The sequence below is a fragment of the Poromitra crassiceps genome (genome assembly GCF_964638095.1).
Source record: "Poromitra crassiceps genome assembly, chromosome: 6".
Classification (NCBI taxonomy): Eukaryota; Metazoa; Chordata; class Actinopteri; order Beryciformes; family Melamphaidae; genus Poromitra; species Poromitra crassiceps.
Genome location: NC_139627.1, coordinates 24,400,478 through 24,419,482, shown reverse-complemented (window position 1 = coordinate 24,419,482; position 19,005 = coordinate 24,400,478). Strand labels below are relative to the sequence as shown.

Here is a 19,005-nt window from a genome sequence, read left to right as displayed (position 1 = left end):
GAGGGATGAGACCTCTAGAGATATGAAGAGAGGGGGACAGAGGAGGGATGAGACCTCTAGAGATATGAAGAGAGGGGGACAGAGGAGGGATGAGCCCTAGAGATACAAAGAGAGGGGGACAGAGGAGGGATGAGACCTCTAGAGATATGAAGAGAGGGGGACAGAGGAGGGATGAGACCTCTAGAGATATGAAGAGAGGGGGACATAGAAGAGAAGGGCCAAGGAGAGTTATAGCTCTATGACAAGAGCCCAGTGTCGTCTGGTCTGACAGACAGACAGGCAGACAGACAGGCAGACAGACAGGCAGACAGACAGACAGACAGACAGACAGACAGGCAGACAGACAGACAGACAGACAGACAGACAGACAGACAGGCAGACAGGCAGACAGACAGACAGACAGACAGACAGACAGACAGACAGACAGACAGACAGCGTTTCAGACTCTGTCCATGTTATCACTTCTCAGCTCATCAGTCAAGGTGACATTAGGTTGTGTTTGTGCTGACACTTGGTTTTGTTTTGTTTGGGGAAGGTCCAACTGTAGTTTTGAACTGCCTGCAAACAGGTTGTAGTGAGGTATTTGGTTACGGCAGTTGCTCAGTTACAGTTTACATATCTATCCGGCAGCAGGATTGCCAAGGGAGGAGCCCGGAACCAATGTGATTACTAAAACCCGGGTGTGAGGGTTATAGGCTTCAGAGAGGAAGGGAGTTCAAATGGACAGGAAAGTGTGTCAGTAGGCTACTCCAGTCCACAGGAAGCACTGGGCTGGGCCTCAACAACACAGGATATTTAGTGTTTGGCTTATCTGTCAGAGCCACAGTCTCTGAAGGTGTGAATCATGTTGAAGTCATTCTGTAGTCCACTGGTCTTCAAGCACCATTCTAACCAAACACTACAGCAGTTGGTTTCACTGATCAGTAGGGCTGTAGTAGTCCAGTTTTCTCGACTAATCAATTAGTTGTTTGGTTTAATCTAAATGTCACAAAATGGTAAAAAAATGTCAATCACTTTTCCCCCAAGCCCAAGATGATGTTGTCCTCAAATGTCTTCTTTTGTCCTGATCTACAGTCCTCAACCCAAAGAGTTTACTGTCATAGAAGACTAAAGAAAACACACACCTGAAAATATTCACATTTAAGAAGCTGGAACGAGTGAACTTTAGAACTTTTAAAAGTGATCCCATTATAAAAAATTGTTGGCGATCAATTTTCTGTCGATCGACTAATCGTTGCAGCTCTACTGATCAGTTCCTCCTCTCTGGTTGAAGGTGTACTAATTAGCTGTTCTTGCCTTTGGTTGGAAAGATACCCTGCACATGACATGTCTCTCCACATGGTTGGAAGTCAGTGTCCAGTCCTGTCTTTGGATGATCCCTGTGCACATTTGTTGCTCCTGACACAAATGTGTTCCTTGCTGGTCCAAAGGCCGTGCAAGTTAAGAGTCGGCCGGCAGACATTTACAACGTGGCCAATTTGAACTCTGTTGGAAGTTGGTCTGACGGAGATAAAACATGTAGAAGTCAGCTGAAAGCAATCGACTCTGGAGCTTTCACCCTCTGAGGGAGAAGGCCCATAGAGAGCAGATAGATGGCCAATGATGTCTCCCTCCATTTGAACGAGGTTAGCACTTGGTGCCCCCTCTTAATGCATTCCTAAATGGCGTCTTGCAGCGGGGCTATGATAGCTTCATTAATGCTCTTCAGCAGCAATGACCTTTTGATGGCCAACTTTATAAAGTTCTAAGATTCATGAGTAGGCAATTTGCCACTTGAATGCTAGGGGTGGGATTTGGGACTTGTTGGACGGAAGCCTAGTGGCTTGGCACACTCAGTTACTGCCATCTTGAAACTCCAATAAAGTAACAATCACCATCTGTCCCATCTTGTTACGGCGTCCACACAGTGTCCATGTGTCTGTACTCTGTACCATAGGTCTGTACTTATCATGAGGGTTATTTACTGAACACAGTCAGGTGATAGGATAGGAGGGTCAGAAAAAAATGGATTCATGTCAGAATCGTGATTCTTGAATGCATATATGCTGAATAATCAATTCTCAACTTCCAAAAATCTTTTTTTTAATGTAAGAGCTTTTTTTTTTATTATTACTTTGACTTATTTTTTTTTAAGTCACTGAGAATACTGCAAAGTTTTTATTTGTGCAAGCTTAACATGAATACATGTTACCTTTCGTCTTAGTGTGTGTGTTTACATGATTGCAATCAGTTGATTGAAGATTTTGAACTGGGAATCACTTCAAATCGAGAATAAATTTTGAATCTAATCGTGACCCCAGGAATCAGAATCGAATCGAAAGTCTAAAGTTTAGACTTCATTCTTGTTCTATGAGGTCCCACCATTTATATGTTTGCTCTTTTGTCATTCACAGGTTGTGCCAGTGAGTTTTTGGGTGCAGGGGAGTAGCGTGTGTGCGTGTGTGTGTGTGTGTGTGTGTGTGTGTGTGTGTGTGTGTGTGTGTGTGTGTGCATGTGTGCGAGTGTGTGTGTGTGAGAGCGAGAAAGGAATCCAGTGATGGCTACCGGTAAGAGTAAAAACCAGAGCTCTCTGGCGCTGCACAAGGTGATTATGGTGGGCAGCGGAGGCGTGGGCAAGTCGGCACTCACCTTGCAGTTCATGTATGATGAGGTAAGTCCACACGCAGTTCATGTATGATGTAGGGCTGTCAAAATTGGCCCAAAATCATAATAGAGGGAATATTCCCTCTAAACAAAATATATTTGATTATTATTATTATTTTGGCGGGGGGGGGGGGGGGGGGGGGGGCGTGCGTGCGTGCGGGTGTGCGTGGCTAGGCAAACCAATACAACCAGAGAGCTTATATAACTACTTTGTATATTTATTTGAACATAAATATTTTTATTATTTCAACATAAACATTGTTTTTTTCTCATATTTATTCAGTCAGCACTAATACAGTAGTAGCCTACACTTTTGTAATGTTTTTAAATAACCAGGAAAACGATGTGTTTTTATGTTGCCCTCTTGGCCGGGTTTTTTACCTGGTTAAATGTAAAAAAGAAATACATTTGAATATACATTTTCGTATTCGAATATAATTTAAATTTTTATATTCGCATATATATTAGAATATAGATTCATTCAAGAACACTCAAGTCATAGAATTAACCATTTATTGCATAAATGAATATAATGCATACAATTATGTTTGGCGTTGAAGGCTCCGCTCTTAGAATTAATTTAATATTTAATTTAATATTTAATTAATTCTATTCTCCCTGAACTCGGCTCAGCAGCATGCTACGCCGAGCAGGGAGAGCAAGCAGAATCCCCCATGGGAATAAAATATTCCAGATACATTTAAACCATAGAAAGAGGGAGCCTAAAAGCAAGACATGGAAACATGTTCATTTTTTGAGCCATGCAGACTCCAGAGCTACAATACATGATAGCATTTGCATTTGATCTAAAAAGGTGGAGGTTGGGGTGGAGGTGGCAAAGCGTTGCCAGCAGCCGCACGATCCAGCAAGGATCCAGCAAAGTGGGGAACAGATCAGTGAGTGAGAGGCTGCCCTATTTAAACGGACCGCCTTGTTGTGAGAATGACTGTGATTGGAGAATTGGTTAAACGGTGAACCAAACAGAGGCTGTCAGCTGGTACAGCTGGGGCGTAGACTATGACATCATGTCTTGAATGAACTAACGCAGGCTTCATTTCATTCAAGAACACTCAAGTCATAGAATTAACCATTTATTGCATAAATGAATATAATGCATACAATTATGTTTGGCGTTGAAGGCTCCGCTCTTAGAATTAATTTAATATTTAATTTAATATTTAATTAATTCTATTCTCCCTGAACTCGGCTCAGCAGCATGCTACGCCGAGCAGGGAGAGCAAGCAGAATCCCCCAAACAACGGAACTCGACAACGCCAAGCATGAAACGCCCATGCAAATGCATCAGCCAGACTATAGAAGCTATGTGTAGCAGCAGCATGCTGCGGACCTCGGGTCACCTTGAAAAGAGATACACCGAGTAACTCAAAAGAGGCCCATACTATGATTAAGTGAATTACCTATGTGAGGCAGTATGCCGCTGCCGACCTTTCAATTAAATAGGATGTAAGCTTACAACCAAAGGTAATTCTAGTATTAGTGAACCATTTTAAGAGAAGCAGCATGGATGCTGCAGATAGGGGGAAGCAAGCCTTGCGACCCTGAGCCATGAGTGCAATGAGATAGGAGGAAGCAAGCCTGCGACCTTGAGCCATGAGTGCAATGAGATAGTGGGAAGAGACCCTGAGCTATGAGTGCAATGTTCTTTGTGCGAATGCATCAGCCAGACTATAGAAGCGATGTGTAGCAGCAGCTTGCTGCAGACCTCGGGTCACCTTGAAAAGGATACATGCATGTATCTTGAGAGGCCATACTACAGTACGATTAAATGAACTACCCATGTGTAGCAGCAGCATGCTGCGGACCTCGGATCACCTTGAAAAGAGATACAACCGAGTAACTCAAAAGAGTCCCATACTACGATTATATGAACTACCTATGTGTGGCAGTATGCCGCTGCCGACCTCACACTACATAACGTGGATGTAAACTTGCATCCAAGAGGTCATTCTACCAATATGTGAACAGCAGTATTTACTGAAAGTGAAGCAGCACGCCTGCTGCGACCTCAGCTGCGTCCCGCTTGGGAGAGAAGCAACTGCAACCCCTGAGGTCATAATACCTACGTCAGTACAATGAACCCAGCCAACCACTGTCCAATGCAGCAATTAACATAATGGCCGTCTCCTCAGGTGTTTAGAGCTCATGCCTGTTGAGCCGAGATGTCATTGACCGAATATGACGTTTGAATGGTGCAGAAAACCAATGTCCCATTGCTTTGAGAATAGATGCTGAGACATCTCAGCTGCAGAGGTAGACGTGCCAGTGCAGGAGTGAAGAGAGCAGCTGACGAGGGACTCCTCGTCATTTGCAGAGGAGACGGCAACGGGAGGTCGCCTTCCCTTCGAACTCAAGTCAGGAACAGAGTTAATCCTGCCCCACATCAGGATCTCATGCGGTATGAATCTTAGAGGATAGACAGATCAAGTATTAGTTTGAGAGATAACAGATGAGCCTTTAGCATCCCTGTCTGTTTAAAAATAAAGTGAATAAGAAAATTAGTATTTTGTCACTGGTTGGGACAGCAATGGAATATTTTATAATGTCAAATGAAATCAATCCCCCAAAACACACTTGCTTCCTGCTGGATCAGCAGCAGTACTGCACCAGCAGGTGCTACTTGCTGGAACAGCAGCAGTACTGCACCAGCAGGGTCATCCCAAGAGTAACCATACTGTATGCCTAGCCTAGCCTGTTGCATACCCTAAATGCACTTACCTATGAGAAGCAACAAGCATTCTGCTATTCTCATTGGGTACTGAGAGCCTTTCTTGTTCAAGTGAGAGCTAAGCGAGCATGACCTACCCCTTGAATGAACATCGGAAAGACACAGCATCTTTATCCAAGAGAAATATTTAACACATTAAATGACTTTACCTATGAAGAGATAAGCCTGGCACAGATATAAGCTGAACACTTTCTCCGATGGCAGAACATAATGAGCTGCGATTTCCATATTAGATATTGAATGAAACTAAACTATAAACAATGAGCTGCATTTAATATATTTGATATTAATTAACTATACTCCATGTGCAGAAATACCAAGCTTAGCTTTCACTGAGGCGGCAGCCGGCATCCCGTCTTTGGCACTTCGCAATGCACGCTCTGGCTCATGGAACATCCTGAATTGAAAAGAGATTCTTAAATATCTTATTTCTTGCAACTGACAGCGATGACCGCAGATGAGAACCATGAATATCAACTGCTAATTGAATGTTTGTGATGATAGCCCTATTACCTATAATAATACTGAGAAAACTGACTTGACTTCCTCCTGATTGACAGCTGTCTTCAATGATTAAACATACAGAAAATAACTAAGGATAGAGGTCAGCGGCAGAGTCATGATTAACTTAAACCAAGATGGTTCTGAGAAGTTCCACTGTTTTATCCTATCCAGCAGAATCCCTTCTAACTTTAACATATGCTGGCCAAACAATGGCCTATAGATGTCCAAGTTACTTTACCAGCTTTGACCTTCATGACGGCATGCCATGATGTAACTAGTAAACAATAGCAAGCAGAGGAGCCATCCTCAACATGAATGTGTTCCAGCAGAATGGACTAGCCGCTAGCTTTGTTGTCGAATATCTTGTTCATACTCCTCAGGGAGGAGGACTCACCAGACAAGGAACTCTATAACAGACTGGCCGTCCCAAGATGGCGCGTGGAGAAATACAGGTCACCTACAGGTGTTATGCCTCCTATATGAGGAGACTCCTAAATGACAGTGGATTTAGGACTTTTAACATGATGAGATTTTAGTCTAGAATTGCAAAGTATCGTCTTTTAGCTTTATTTGATCTTACTGTTACAGCAAAATAGGTGACGATAAAGACAATTGATTTTACCGACCTCTAAAATCACTTTCAGCTAACCTAAACCTGCAGACTGACTTTGTTACGATTCTTGATATTATTTGCTTAGACAGATCAATGTACTAAAATGCTGTTGCCATACTCAGCAATATTAATTATCCCAAAATCCTTCTGGAGCTTAAACATGAATCACCCCTTACTTGTGTTGTAATATAAAACTGATGAGTTATACCTTAGAGTATTGAGCTTCTTGTGCTCAACACGCGCCCTTGCATCGGACTAACTGCCATAGCCCAAGATGTAAAGCTTATCGAGCTTCACGTGAAATTCAGCCGCACATATGCTTAGCAATCATCCTTACAAGAGCTTGGATGAAGACGAGTGATTATTGAACTCCATAATCCTCACAATTATGTCTCACCAAAGGTTCATGCAGCTTTTTTTTTTTTTTTTTTTTTTTTATTATTATTATTATTATTTTTTTTATTATTTTTTTATTATAATATAAAAAAGTACCAACCAAATTTTATGGACTCAGACTATATCGACACATCTTAATTGTTACTGTAAATTCAATGTAAAATAAGCTTATATCCCTTATACCCGCAGCAACGATGTAAGTCATTACTTTATATTTTACCAGCTGCTTCATATTACTTTGAATGGTTTGATCAGAATTATCTAATGTTTACTAATTTCCAGATTACATAACAAAGCACTTAATCCATCCATCTATCGTTTTATAGACAGAATTCAAGTTTCATTTGAAAAAACCCTATTATGAAAATCAATCACTTCCAATGAATATATTGATAAAGCATATTCCTGAACATGGTTAAGAAGCATTTCCAACTTAATCCCTGAAATTGAGCTGCGCTTGAATTACAACCACTGAAAAACCATCCAGTGAGGTGATTTGCATTGATGCAGTTACAATAATACGCCACCAGAGTGCACCGGGGCTCAGCTAGCGGCACAAGATAATATAGCAGAATAAGAATTACATCATGCCAGCGTTGTGCTGATGAATACCTGCCAGTAAACATCGGTTTGATATTGCCGAAATCAATCTGTTAGCAAACAGATAGATCAACATGCCAACATAGTAGCTTATCCACCAGGCTACATGAAATTATGCTTGATTGAATACTCAACTTTAGAACGCAGCCATGAAAGCAATGCAACTCCATTTCCCAGCGTCCTTGTCGGTGAGGTGACGTCACTCAGGAGGGCACCCGTACCTGACGTTGATGCTAGCCTAACGCTAGCAGCAGAAGCCGACAGCCCTGGCTTTGCTGTTTGAGTAACAGTCAGAACAAACACGACATCAACAGAATAGCTTAAACCACTACAAGAATATAGGCGCTTGGCCAGCAGCTGGAACAGTACACAACATGCTGAATGCTTGAACCTATGATAGCATACACAACTGAATACTCAGCTTTTAATGAAGAAACGCAGCGATGGGACTACATTTCCCAGCGTCCTTATCGATGAAGTGACATCACTCAGGGGCACACTCCGGCTACCGTTGTGTTTTAGCGATAGCTTGCTAGCAGTAGCATAGCCAGCAGCCATGGCCTGAAGTTGTTCTTTGTGGAAAAGAGACGGGAGTTTCCAAAACCTGGAGCGCACATGCCTCTCACTGGACGATCGGCGCGGCAAGAACAGCTGGACTTCATCCGGCGTAATGTTTATGATGGGAGACTTGCTCTTTAGCAGGGGAGCCAACCGCTTAAAGCAGAAGAGAAACAGCAGAGCAAGTGCAGTTCTTCCTTGAAAACTTGTGCGTGGAGATGGAAAGTGTTTCCACAACTTAACAGCTCTTCGTGGCTGCCCCCAGTCAGGATGCGGAGATATTGGCTAGACGCTTTGAGGATCTTAATGCTTGCCCGGTTTTATCAATGGAGGAGCTCCGGTCCCTTCATCGTCATGAGAGATCCTTCCTCCAGAAACAGTAAGTGCAATGAACAATAATAAGAATCCTACTGAACTTCATACCTGGCTAGTTTTGACATCCAAACTCGGCACGGCAGCAATGAAAGTAACAGCGTGAGATTAGCAAAGCGTTGCCAGCAGCCGCACGATCCAGCAAGGATCCAGCAAAGTGGGGAACAGATCAGTGAGTGAGAGGCTGCCCTATTTAAACGGACCGCCTTGTTGTGAGAATGACTGTGATTGGAGAATTGGTTAAACGGTGAACCAAACAGAGGCTGTCAGCTGGTACAGCTGGGGCGTAGACTATGACATCATGTCTTGAATGAACTAACGCAGGCTTCATATATTCTTTGACAGCCCTAGTATGATAAGGTAAGTCCACACGCAGCTGAACTAGGGATGCTCACTTTCCCCCAAAAAAGCTCTTGATCAATTATTACCATAGCTGCGCTTACTTGCAAACTAGTCCCTACAATAAAGTTGATTGGCTCATGAATAGTACTGAAAGAATTGTTGATTTGGAACCAGTATCGAAATCAAGTTACCAGAACCGGTTCTGAATGACTATTTTCCAGTCCTACCAGAAGGACTCATTATTGTTTGATTCCCCAGACCAGCTGGGAAAGTCAGTGCAAAGACAAAGCACTGGGTGCATTTTGTTGTTTCTTGTGTATTTGTCTTATTTCTGTGGCTAACTGGCCAAATGTACATGTCATGTCAAGATATTTACAGCACAGCTACATTGAAGCAGGGTTTTCCCTGCCTATCTAACTCAAAGGTGCCTCACCTTTGTATTATTGGCCACCACCTTTGTCGAAAATGTTTATTGTTAAAAACTCTTTAACGGGGCACACAGAACCTGTGTACGCTGCACATGCCTCACACGTTCTCCAACCTTTGCCACCTTTGTCTCAAAAAATCCATAGAAAACCCTGCATTGTCTCTAAAATATCCAATATAAACGTCAGAGGCTTCTTTCTAGACTTTTCCTAAATCTACTCCAAAAATGTTTTAATTGGTGTCCTCTAAATGTAGTCTCCATTTTGAAAAGTTTTCTTTCTACTTGTCTGTATAATGGGCCATGACCCATGACTAAATCAGGTCGTCAGGCCATATGTGGCTTGAATATTAATGTGCTTTGATAACTCAAGGGAAACCCCTAGGCTGAAATCCTATTTGAACCAGATATTTTCCTATATCCAATAGTGTTATTGTCCATCTCTATTCGCTGTGAAAACCAATGCATCATAGTAACAAATACCCACACACAGTGATACTCAACCCGAGGCTCTAGCCACATGCGGCTCCTTTATGGGTAGTTGTGGCTCTTTTAAGTCCTACTAAAAAATAAATAAATAAATAGAAATCTAATAAAATAATGGAAGGAAAGGGACTTTTTTGGGGGATTGCGGCTCTTGCAAAGCTTTTTTTTTGTGTGTCAGTCAGTGTGGCTCCTCCTGAGTAGGGCAAGGTTGAGTACCACTGCTCACACATAGCTGAGACACTAGGGGTGCTCCAAAAAAAACGATTCTTGAAAGGATCGCGATTCTTAATGCCACGATTCCTGGATCGCTTCCAAACTCCCAAGAATCGATTCTTCTTCGTATAGTAAAAAAAAATAAAAAATCACAATGCACCTGAAAGCAACATGCAAGATACCGGCTGAATAAGTGTCCAAATGTTCATGTCATTTGTGTACTGTACTGCCACGGTGCCACCACCTCTTGCACTTAACTCATTGAGAAAAACGGATGCTCCCAATGCCAGCCCTTTCAGTGCGTTTTCAGTGATTTCTCGAGGCCCACAGAATATTGTGTGATATTACTATGTAAACACCGAACACGCACAAAGAACGAGGAGACTCTATTGTATCATCAGCAAAAAAAAGTTTATTGATACCATTTTCTGTTCTTTAGTTATCAGCCGGAGAAGATAGGTTGTTTTCACCAAAAACAGATGTTTCAAATTAGAAGCTGAGATAATCAGCCTTTTGTGAAATGAAGCATTTCAAGCACATTCACTGACTCTGAAGCTAATATTTTCTGATGTAGTGACGTGGTGTAGTTGTGTGGTGCCCTGCGTGCCCCACCCCCCTCTCCCCCCCCTCAGCTGCAAACTCCTCCCCACACTAACACACAGCCTAACACGCACCCAGCGTCTATTTTCGGAGCGCTCCGTTTTTGTGCGCCGGCTCCCAGCGCGACACCGAAAAGCCAAACCGGACTGCTGAGAATGGTTTGGCCCTTCGGCGTCGGGTGCTGCTTTTCTGGCGGCTAATCGTGTGGAGAAACTATGCAGCAGAGACAGAGCGGCTCAGTTGTGGGAGCGGATTTACTGCTGTTCGCAGCTAACGTTAGCTCCAGCCAGAGCAATCTATACGGCTCTGGCTCCAGCATCGGTTTCCGTTTCATCACGGGGCTTCTTCTGCTGTTTTTCCTCACCTTTCTCTAATCTGGAGAGCACTGTCGCCACCTAATGGGTCCGTAAAATAGGTTATACACCTTCAATAGCTCCAATATTTGTACAGGAGATGCATGAGGCTTTGATCCACGTCCCACCGTCAAAAAACGCATTTGACGCCGATCGATGTCATTGGCACTCTACGTTACTATTTGATTTGATGCCGATCGAACTCTGGTTAATGTATTCCCCCCAAAATCTATAAATCCTTCTCAAAGTCTACAGATCCCCCCCAGCCTATAAATCCATCTTATCTGAAGAACATAAGGGGGGAATTCCCCCCTAGTTTGCAAAATGAATTTAGGCCCCGACTGTAATACTTCAGAAGTTGAATTTGAAGTTCAGCATTAATACATTTGTCATTTTTTGTCTTAGATACCTTTGTGTGTTATTGCAATATAAAACTACATAATTGAGAATCGATTCTAGATTCTGGAATCGAGAATCGTTGGAATCGAGAATCGATTCTGGAATCGGATCGTGACCCCAGGAATTGGAATCGGATCGGATCGTGGCTTAGCCGGATCGGACCACCCCTATGAGACACTAGGGATGTCAACGGTTAACCGTTAATCGATTAACCGTCGCTAACGTCGTTGTTCGGTTATTGCTGTCGGTCTATCAGTTAATATTAAAAAAAAAAAAAAAAAAAAAAAAAATGTTTTTTTTTTTTTTTTGGTCTATTTACTCAATGAGCTCATGCCCAAACAAGGCGTGTCTATTTAGATGCTGAAATGTTAATGCTTTTTGTGTTAGAAATTCTAACACAAAAAGAATTTGTGTTGAAATGTTGATGCTTTTTGTTAATGCTTGTTAATGCTTTTTGTGTTAGAAATTCTAACACAAAAAGCATTAACATTTCAGCATCTAAATAGACACGCCTTGTTTGGGCATGAGTTCATTGAGTAAATAGACAAAAAAAAAAAACATTTTTTTTTTTTTTTTTTTTTATATTAAAAAATTATGAATTAACCGATAGGTTAATCGATTATTAGCGTTGGTTAATCGAAAGTGAAATTAACCGAAAATTGACATCCCTATGAGACACCATTCAAACATTACATGTAGCACTTTTTCACAAAGTGCAACATCCTCAGTAGAAAAAAGTTTATTTCAGTCCAAATGGACCTTCATCAGATACGAAAACAAAGGTTGTGTATATGAATAGGGCTCACACATCAAGTTTTGCTTTTTGCATGTTTTCAGAGTTTTCAGAAGTGGAATCTGTATGGTCATGTGCTTTTAATACAATAGGTCACTCTAAAACTTCCTCCATCTCCCAGTAACTCGGCTTATCTCTTTATAACAAAAATCCACCATGAGGCGGTCCTATTGAGCCCATGTACAGTATGTCACCAAGGATTGAAGAAGATCATCAGCCAGCAATTGCGTCCTAAAATAAGACCGAGGACCAGGCTACTGGCAACTGTCTGTCCAAAGGCTGCCCACTCAGACGATAAGAAGAGGAAGTACTGTCATGTGCTGTGCTCATGCGCTATCATAGAACATTAACTGAAGTTTAAAAAAAAAGTGAAATAAAAAGGGGAAGAGAACTAGATTAGGCTTCCCCTCACTTTGCTGAAAGTAAAAGTTGTTACCTTTTTCTGTTCCCTTGCTTTGAGATGTTCGCCCACTGACAAGATTTAGATGCCAGTCTGCTGTGTTCTCCACTTAATTCCTTCCTTGTGACCAAAAACTGCCTTCCCATGATACACCAGTCTGGAGTCTGGTCCAAAACCATGCATACTGTAATATGAGGCCAGTCTTCCTGATGTTGGCATTATAGCAACTGTCCAAAATGTAATGTGGAACATTAAACAAAGTCATGATCTGCCTATGGCGACAGGTTGTGAGATTGAGTCCTGGATGCTTCGACCATAATGTGACACTAATACAGCTACTGTATTTATTATGCTGGCTGGTTTAGGTGAAGTCCCTGTAAGGCTTAAATAAGGCTTAAATGCATTTAAGCCGAACATAATTCATTTCCTCCTCCTTTATATCCCTTTTTCCCCTTGAGACTAACCGGCTATTCTGTTCCCGGCTGCCGTCACAGCTATCATTATTTGTTATTTTAATGTGAACAAAGTTTCACCCGGCAGCTTTAACACATTCACTGCCAGACGTTTTTTTTTTACTGTAGTTAGCTTCTGCCAGAGGGGTTTTTTGAGGATTCTGGCTCATCTTTCAAGACCCGAGGATTCTTTTCTGCTAAGATTTTGTGAACACACAATATCTCAAAAGAACTAATAGAATGTGTGCTTTCTCTGTCTAAAAGAGTTAGTTTGTAGAGTTAGTAGTTATGTAAGCATTAGCAGTTGAATACAGCATGGTTTCAGCGTCAGAAAAATTATTCAGAGATAAACGGCTTTTTGTGAAATTCGATAGAACAGTCACTTTAACCATTCATTTTTGGCTCTCTCTCTCTCTCTCTCTCTCTCCCTCCCCCTCTCGCTCTCTCTCTCTCTCTCTCTCCCTCCCTCTCGCTCTCCCTCCCTCTCTCTCTCTCTCTCTCTCTCTCCCTCCCTCCCTCTCGCTCTCCCTCCCTCTCTCTCTCTCCCGGAGACGCACTAGGTTTAATCCTAGTGAGAGGGGGAGAGGGAGAGAGAGAGAGAGAGAGAGAGAGAGGGAGGGAGGGAGGGAGAGAGAGAGAGCGAGAGAGAGAGAGAGAGAGAGAGAGAGGGAGAGAGCGAGAGGGAGAGTTGCTTCCAACTCCTCCCTCCGTGGGCGTTCTTCTTGGCTGCAGCGGCCGTCACAAGCTTGTCACCAGTCTCACTGCTTTGCTGCTGTCCTGTGCCTGTCTGCGCGGCCGCTGTTTGAGGAAGTCTGGATGGACTCGCTCGCTTCTTGGAGTTTTGGTTGAGAGAAGCTTTTGCGATTCTGGTCATATTTATGCTGCGTGTTTCAAAGTGTGTTCCACCTGTAATCTATTATGCAAATTTGCAATCCCGCATCGCCAGCAATCAGCGCGAAAACGAAAGCGTTTTCCCCCATCCATTTTCATGAGAATGGCTGCTTTTTGCTTGCCTTCCTCTAGTCAGGAGGGCACTGTCGCCACTTAGTGGCTCGGTGGAATGGGTTGTAAACGTTCGGTGGCTCCAATAATTATATAAGAGATGTAAAAGGGTTAGATGCACATCCCACGGTCAAAAAAAAAAAAATCATTTTTTTGACGTATTAATACGTCATTGGCAGTCAACCGTTGGATTATTTTTGACGTATTAATACGTCAATGGCAGTGAACGTGTTAAAAGCCTGCCTTCTCATCCCTAGTTTGTGGAGGACTACGAGCCCACCAAGGCGGACAGCTACAGGAAGAAGGTGGTTCTGGACGGGGAGGAAGTGCAGATCGACATCCTGGACACGGCGGGTCAGGAGGACTACGCTGCCATCAGGGACAACTACTTCAGGAGCGGAGAGGGCTTCCTGCTGGTGTTCTCCATCACAGAGCACGAGGCCTTCACCGCCACCGCCGAGTTCAGGTACAAGACCCATTACTGGTCAACTACTAAATTAATCGCTAACTATTTTGAGAGTTGATTAATCGGTTTGAGTAATTTTTTGAGAAAAAATTGTCAAAATTATCTGATTCCAGCTTCTTAAATGTGAATATTTTCTTTTCTGCTTTACTCCTCTATGACAGTAAACTGAATATATTTGGGCTGTGGACAAAACAACACATTGGTGGATGTCATCTTGGGCTTTGGGAAAAACTGATTGAAACTTTTCACCATTTTCTGACATTTTATAGACCAAACAACTAATTGATTAATCACAAAAAGAATCGACAGATGAATCGACAATGGAAATAATCGTTACTTGCAGCCCAGTACATGTTACATGTTTCAAATCATGTCTAGATTCATGGGGATAGACTGCTATCCTTATTGAGCTTTTCTTAAAAAGATATATCAGCCCAGTCTCTTAAACAAAATAACTGGTGTGCTCAACTCACAGTCTCAGAGTTTGTGCCGACCAAAGAGGCATAAAAATCAGATGAAGTTGTCAGCACTCACGGGTGAGTTTAACTCACTTGTTTAATAAAGCACTGCAGAGTTGATACGTGAGGGAAAACGCCTCTGCTTATCATCTCTGCTGTGCATTATTCAAGTGATTTAAACTCACTCAACTTCAAACACAGAATACTTGAATTGAAAATACCGGTAGGCAAAAAGAGCTAAAGAGGATGGGTACAGGCAGCTTAAAAAAAAAGATGTCAGGGGGTCTGGGTAGTACAATGGTAGATTCCCTGCCCAGTGCGCATCAACACGAGGGTCGCAGGTTCGAGCCCCCGTGTTACCTCTGTTGGTCGAGCAGCCATACAGGCACAATTGGCCGTGTTTGCGGGTGGGAAGCTGGATTAAGGGTATGTCTCCTGGTGGCTGCACTAGTGCCTCCTCTAGTCGGCCGGGCTGCCTGTTTGGAGGGAATGAGAACTGGGGGGAATAGCGTGATCCTCCCGCACGCTACATCCTGCCGGTGAAATTCCTCGCTGTCAGGTGAAGAGAAGTAGCTGGCGATGTATCGGAGGAATAATGTGCTAGTCTACAACTCTCCACAGATCAGCAGAGGGGGTGGAGCAACAACCGGGGCACCCTAGCAGGGAATTGGCCAACTACACAAAAACGGGTGGGAAAAATGTGCTTAAAAAAAGTCATACTATGTGTATGTGTGTGTGCATGGCAGGGAGCAGATCTTGCGGGTGAAGGCGGAGGAGGATAAGATCCCTCTGCTCCTGGTCGGGAACAAGTCGGACCTGGAGGAGCGCCGGCAGGTGTCTGTGGACGAGGCCCGGGGCAAAGCTGAGGAGTGGGCCGTCCAGTACGTAGAGACATCAGCCAAAACCAGAGCCAACGTCGACAAGGTACACGCACACGCACGCACACGCACACACACGCACGCACGCACGCACGCACGCACACACACACACACACACACACACATCGTACTTAAGTACCTGTATCAGAATCAGCTTCATTGGCCAAGTATGTACACATACAAGGAATTTGACTCTGGTTTACGTTGCTCACAATGTACTCACACAAAACAGCCAGGTATGCACAGGTTAAGACAAACAAGGACAGAGGTACATAAGAATAATGTTCTTCAGAATGTTTTGCATGTCAATGTAGTTTAGTTAAAAGGGTATTTATTGGATATCAATATTGGATCCTGATTGACCAGCAACACCAGCTCCTCTAATTTAAATTAAATAAACGTGCTGATTGGATGCTTTCCAGTTCAAATGATGCAAACTGGCCTCTGATAGGAAGGATTTCAGTCATTGTTGCGTGGCAATATGACGCCAGAGGGTGTGCTTTACTGTCATTATTGGCACAACAGTACCAAGGCGCTATTTAATGAGGAGGAAGCCAATCAGGACCAAATCTAGCTATGATGCAATTCCTGGAGTTAGTCTGAAACTTTGAAAATGCAATAACTTACTACCATAAGGGCCCCCTGAAATTGGTGTATTTTCAAAAAGTGATTCCCCCCTTCCTGATTAAATGAATGTTATTTGCATAATGTGAAAATTCTGAAACTGTAGCGCCACAAAGGCATCTGCCGTCAGTCAGCAAAGTTCATTGGTTCGTTTGGAGCTGAAACGATTTCTCTTTCTCTCTCTCAAGGTATTCTTTGACCTGATGCGCGAAGTGCGAGGCAAGAAGATGTCGGAAAACAAAGACAAAAACGGAAAAGGCAAGAACAAGAAGAACAAGAAGAGCTTCAAAGAGAGATGCTGCTTACTTTGAACTCTTTATGGACCTTAACGACCCACACCACAATTGCTACAATGGGAACATGTTCAAAAGCAGAGCAATCCCTATTGTCATGTCAAATGAAATTTGTCTAATTTCTTTTTTTGTCCATGATTTAATGTCTAGAGATCAATCTCAACCACTTTTCCCATGTCAAACTAAAGATTTAAATCTGAATTCTTGTTTTAACATAATGTTGCCACTATTCTGTGACTGTGACTTGGACTGCAGTGCTTGATGGCTCATAATAAGCCGATGACCAAACTGACACTAACCCTAGATTCGCTTGAGCCATTCTCCACTGGGTATACTGCCTTGGACTACAGTTTGTGTTTTAGTCCAGCAAACAGTCCTTTTGATTGGTTTTATTTGTCTTGAACGGCTTTTAGCATCATTCTGAGTTTATTTTAGTGTAGATCCAGTGAGCCTATAGGTTCAATTTCAATTGACAGGGAAACTTAATGCTGCTGTCCCTTATATTCCTGATCATTTATGATGACACTTAAAGTCATTCGTCAAAACTCACATCCTGGCGACTGCAAAGCACACGCGATTGGAAGGGACGTTGAATTGTTTTTCAGTCGTGACAGCGCTGCTGCCGTGCTGACAGGAAGGAACATGATTAATCCAGGAAGGTGTGATTTTTCTGATTGCAGTGGCAGCAATCAAACCGTCCCGATCAGAGGAGCGGACGCTAATCATGGAGAGTATCCAGTTCTCAACAGTGCTGGCATTTGTTTACCACAAATCAAACATGAGTTGCCTTGCCATTTCTTTCAGGACTGCTGCAGAGTGAAGTCTTTTTGGTGATTCTGGAGAGAGCGATTGTCTCTTCTGCAAATTAGCTCCTTAGCAGATATTCTCTGCATTTAGTAGATATTGCGATGCTGCAGGAAAGGCTGTAGGGGTCAAGTGGGGAGTAGTAGTTTGATGTAGGTGACTAAGGGCAGAGAATAGGTTGATTTAGATGGCGGGCTGCTGTGTCAAGGTTGTTCGGTCTCACATTGCTTCCAGAATGACAAAAGTAGTTTTGCTGACTCTGCACCGTGAGAAGGGTCATGACAATCCAGGAGGCCGTCTCTGGTCCATGATGTCATAATCGGACACAGCGCGCATCTTAACAGCTTATTGTGAATCTTTACACTTTTGTTATAACTTTTGTAGAACATGCACTACATTGCCAATACCTTAAAGATGGTCTTGTCAAAGGAGATTTTTTAAAGCAGTACGTGCCAACAAAATCACAAATAACATGTCAAACTAGTTTCTCTGTGTGGATATATGTATGTTAACATGAGTGTATGTGCATTGACCTGAAAATGTCTTTCTTTTTATTTCTGTCTGTATGAGTGAAGCTTTGACGAGGACGCCAACTTCTTAATAACCGTTGTTTAATCAAATGCTACAGTGAACGAGATGTTACCACTGCCCAAATCATCCTCTATCTAACGTCTCCTCCCTCTTTCTTTTTACTTCTAGTCGACTGTGAGTAGGATTTACTTTGCTCTCTCTCTCTGCAGCGAGAGAGGGGGGAAATCCGATTTGAAAGAAGACTTCAAAATATGTTGCCAAATAAATGTTTTTTTCTTTGTAAATACCGGACTTGATTGAATCATTTGTCAGGATTGGAGGATAATTTGTCTCTCGTGTTCCTGTTCCCACAACAGATGCTGCAAATTGATGAAATCTCACCCCGCATTAAACACTTTCTCATCAAGCACCGCAATTTAAAAATGTTGAATCTCCAGATTGGGTTCGGGCTTGATTTATATCTGAGAAACCAGTTGGAGTTAATTAACTTGATCCTTAAAATTCAATCAATTCAAAATGTAAACTGAAATAGCAGCTCACTCCCTAATGATGGAACATTTATTATATGATTTGATCTAAGAACCTTTGTACAGCAACAGATGATTTACATTAGGTCTGTACTCTATAAATGGTTGACAAATTAAATGGGAAGTGAATTGGCCCTACCCATAGATGATGTACAGTGCCCTCTGCTGGCTGGTGCTGGTAATGAACTATTGTAGCCTACTATTAACCCTTTGAGACCATTCGTGGCCCAGTTTAGTTAACCCAACAGCTATAAGTGCCAACGGCCCTTTTTCTTTAATTTGACAGAGACATACTACAAGTGTCTTTCAATATTTTTTATAGTTATCGGGCTACATCCTTATCTACAGTATATGATATATGATATGGGGCTGGGGTATGGGGTGAGGAGTTCACCCCTATGACTTCTCTTGGTGTTATGTAATGCCACCGACTTTTAGAATGGTATGTTGGGCTATCCTTTGAGATTCAAATGGGAAAGATAAAAATCCCTGACAGTTGGCCAGCAAAAAGTTACAATATTCCTATGG

At 42.6% G+C, this 19,005-nt stretch overlaps 1 protein-coding gene across 1 annotated transcript in view; it reads left to right on the top strand.

The window, feature by feature from the left end:
- ralba (v-ral simian leukemia viral oncogene homolog Ba (ras related)) overlaps positions 1-18,234 on the top strand; it is a 42,828-nt gene extending 24,594 nt beyond the window's left edge. The window contains exons 2-5 of the mRNA XM_083638625.1: positions 2,394-2,650; positions 14,154-14,362; positions 15,567-15,744; positions 16,511-18,234. Of these exons, the coding sequence (XP_083494751.1) occupies positions 2,537-2,650; positions 14,154-14,362; positions 15,567-15,744; positions 16,511-16,633 (624 nt within the window). The 5' untranslated portion in view covers positions 2,394-2,536 and the 3' untranslated portion in view covers positions 16,634-18,234. The remainder of the gene's footprint in view (positions 1-2,393; positions 2,651-14,153; positions 14,363-15,566; positions 15,745-16,510) is intronic.
- Positions 18,235-19,005: the final 771 nt, after the last annotated feature.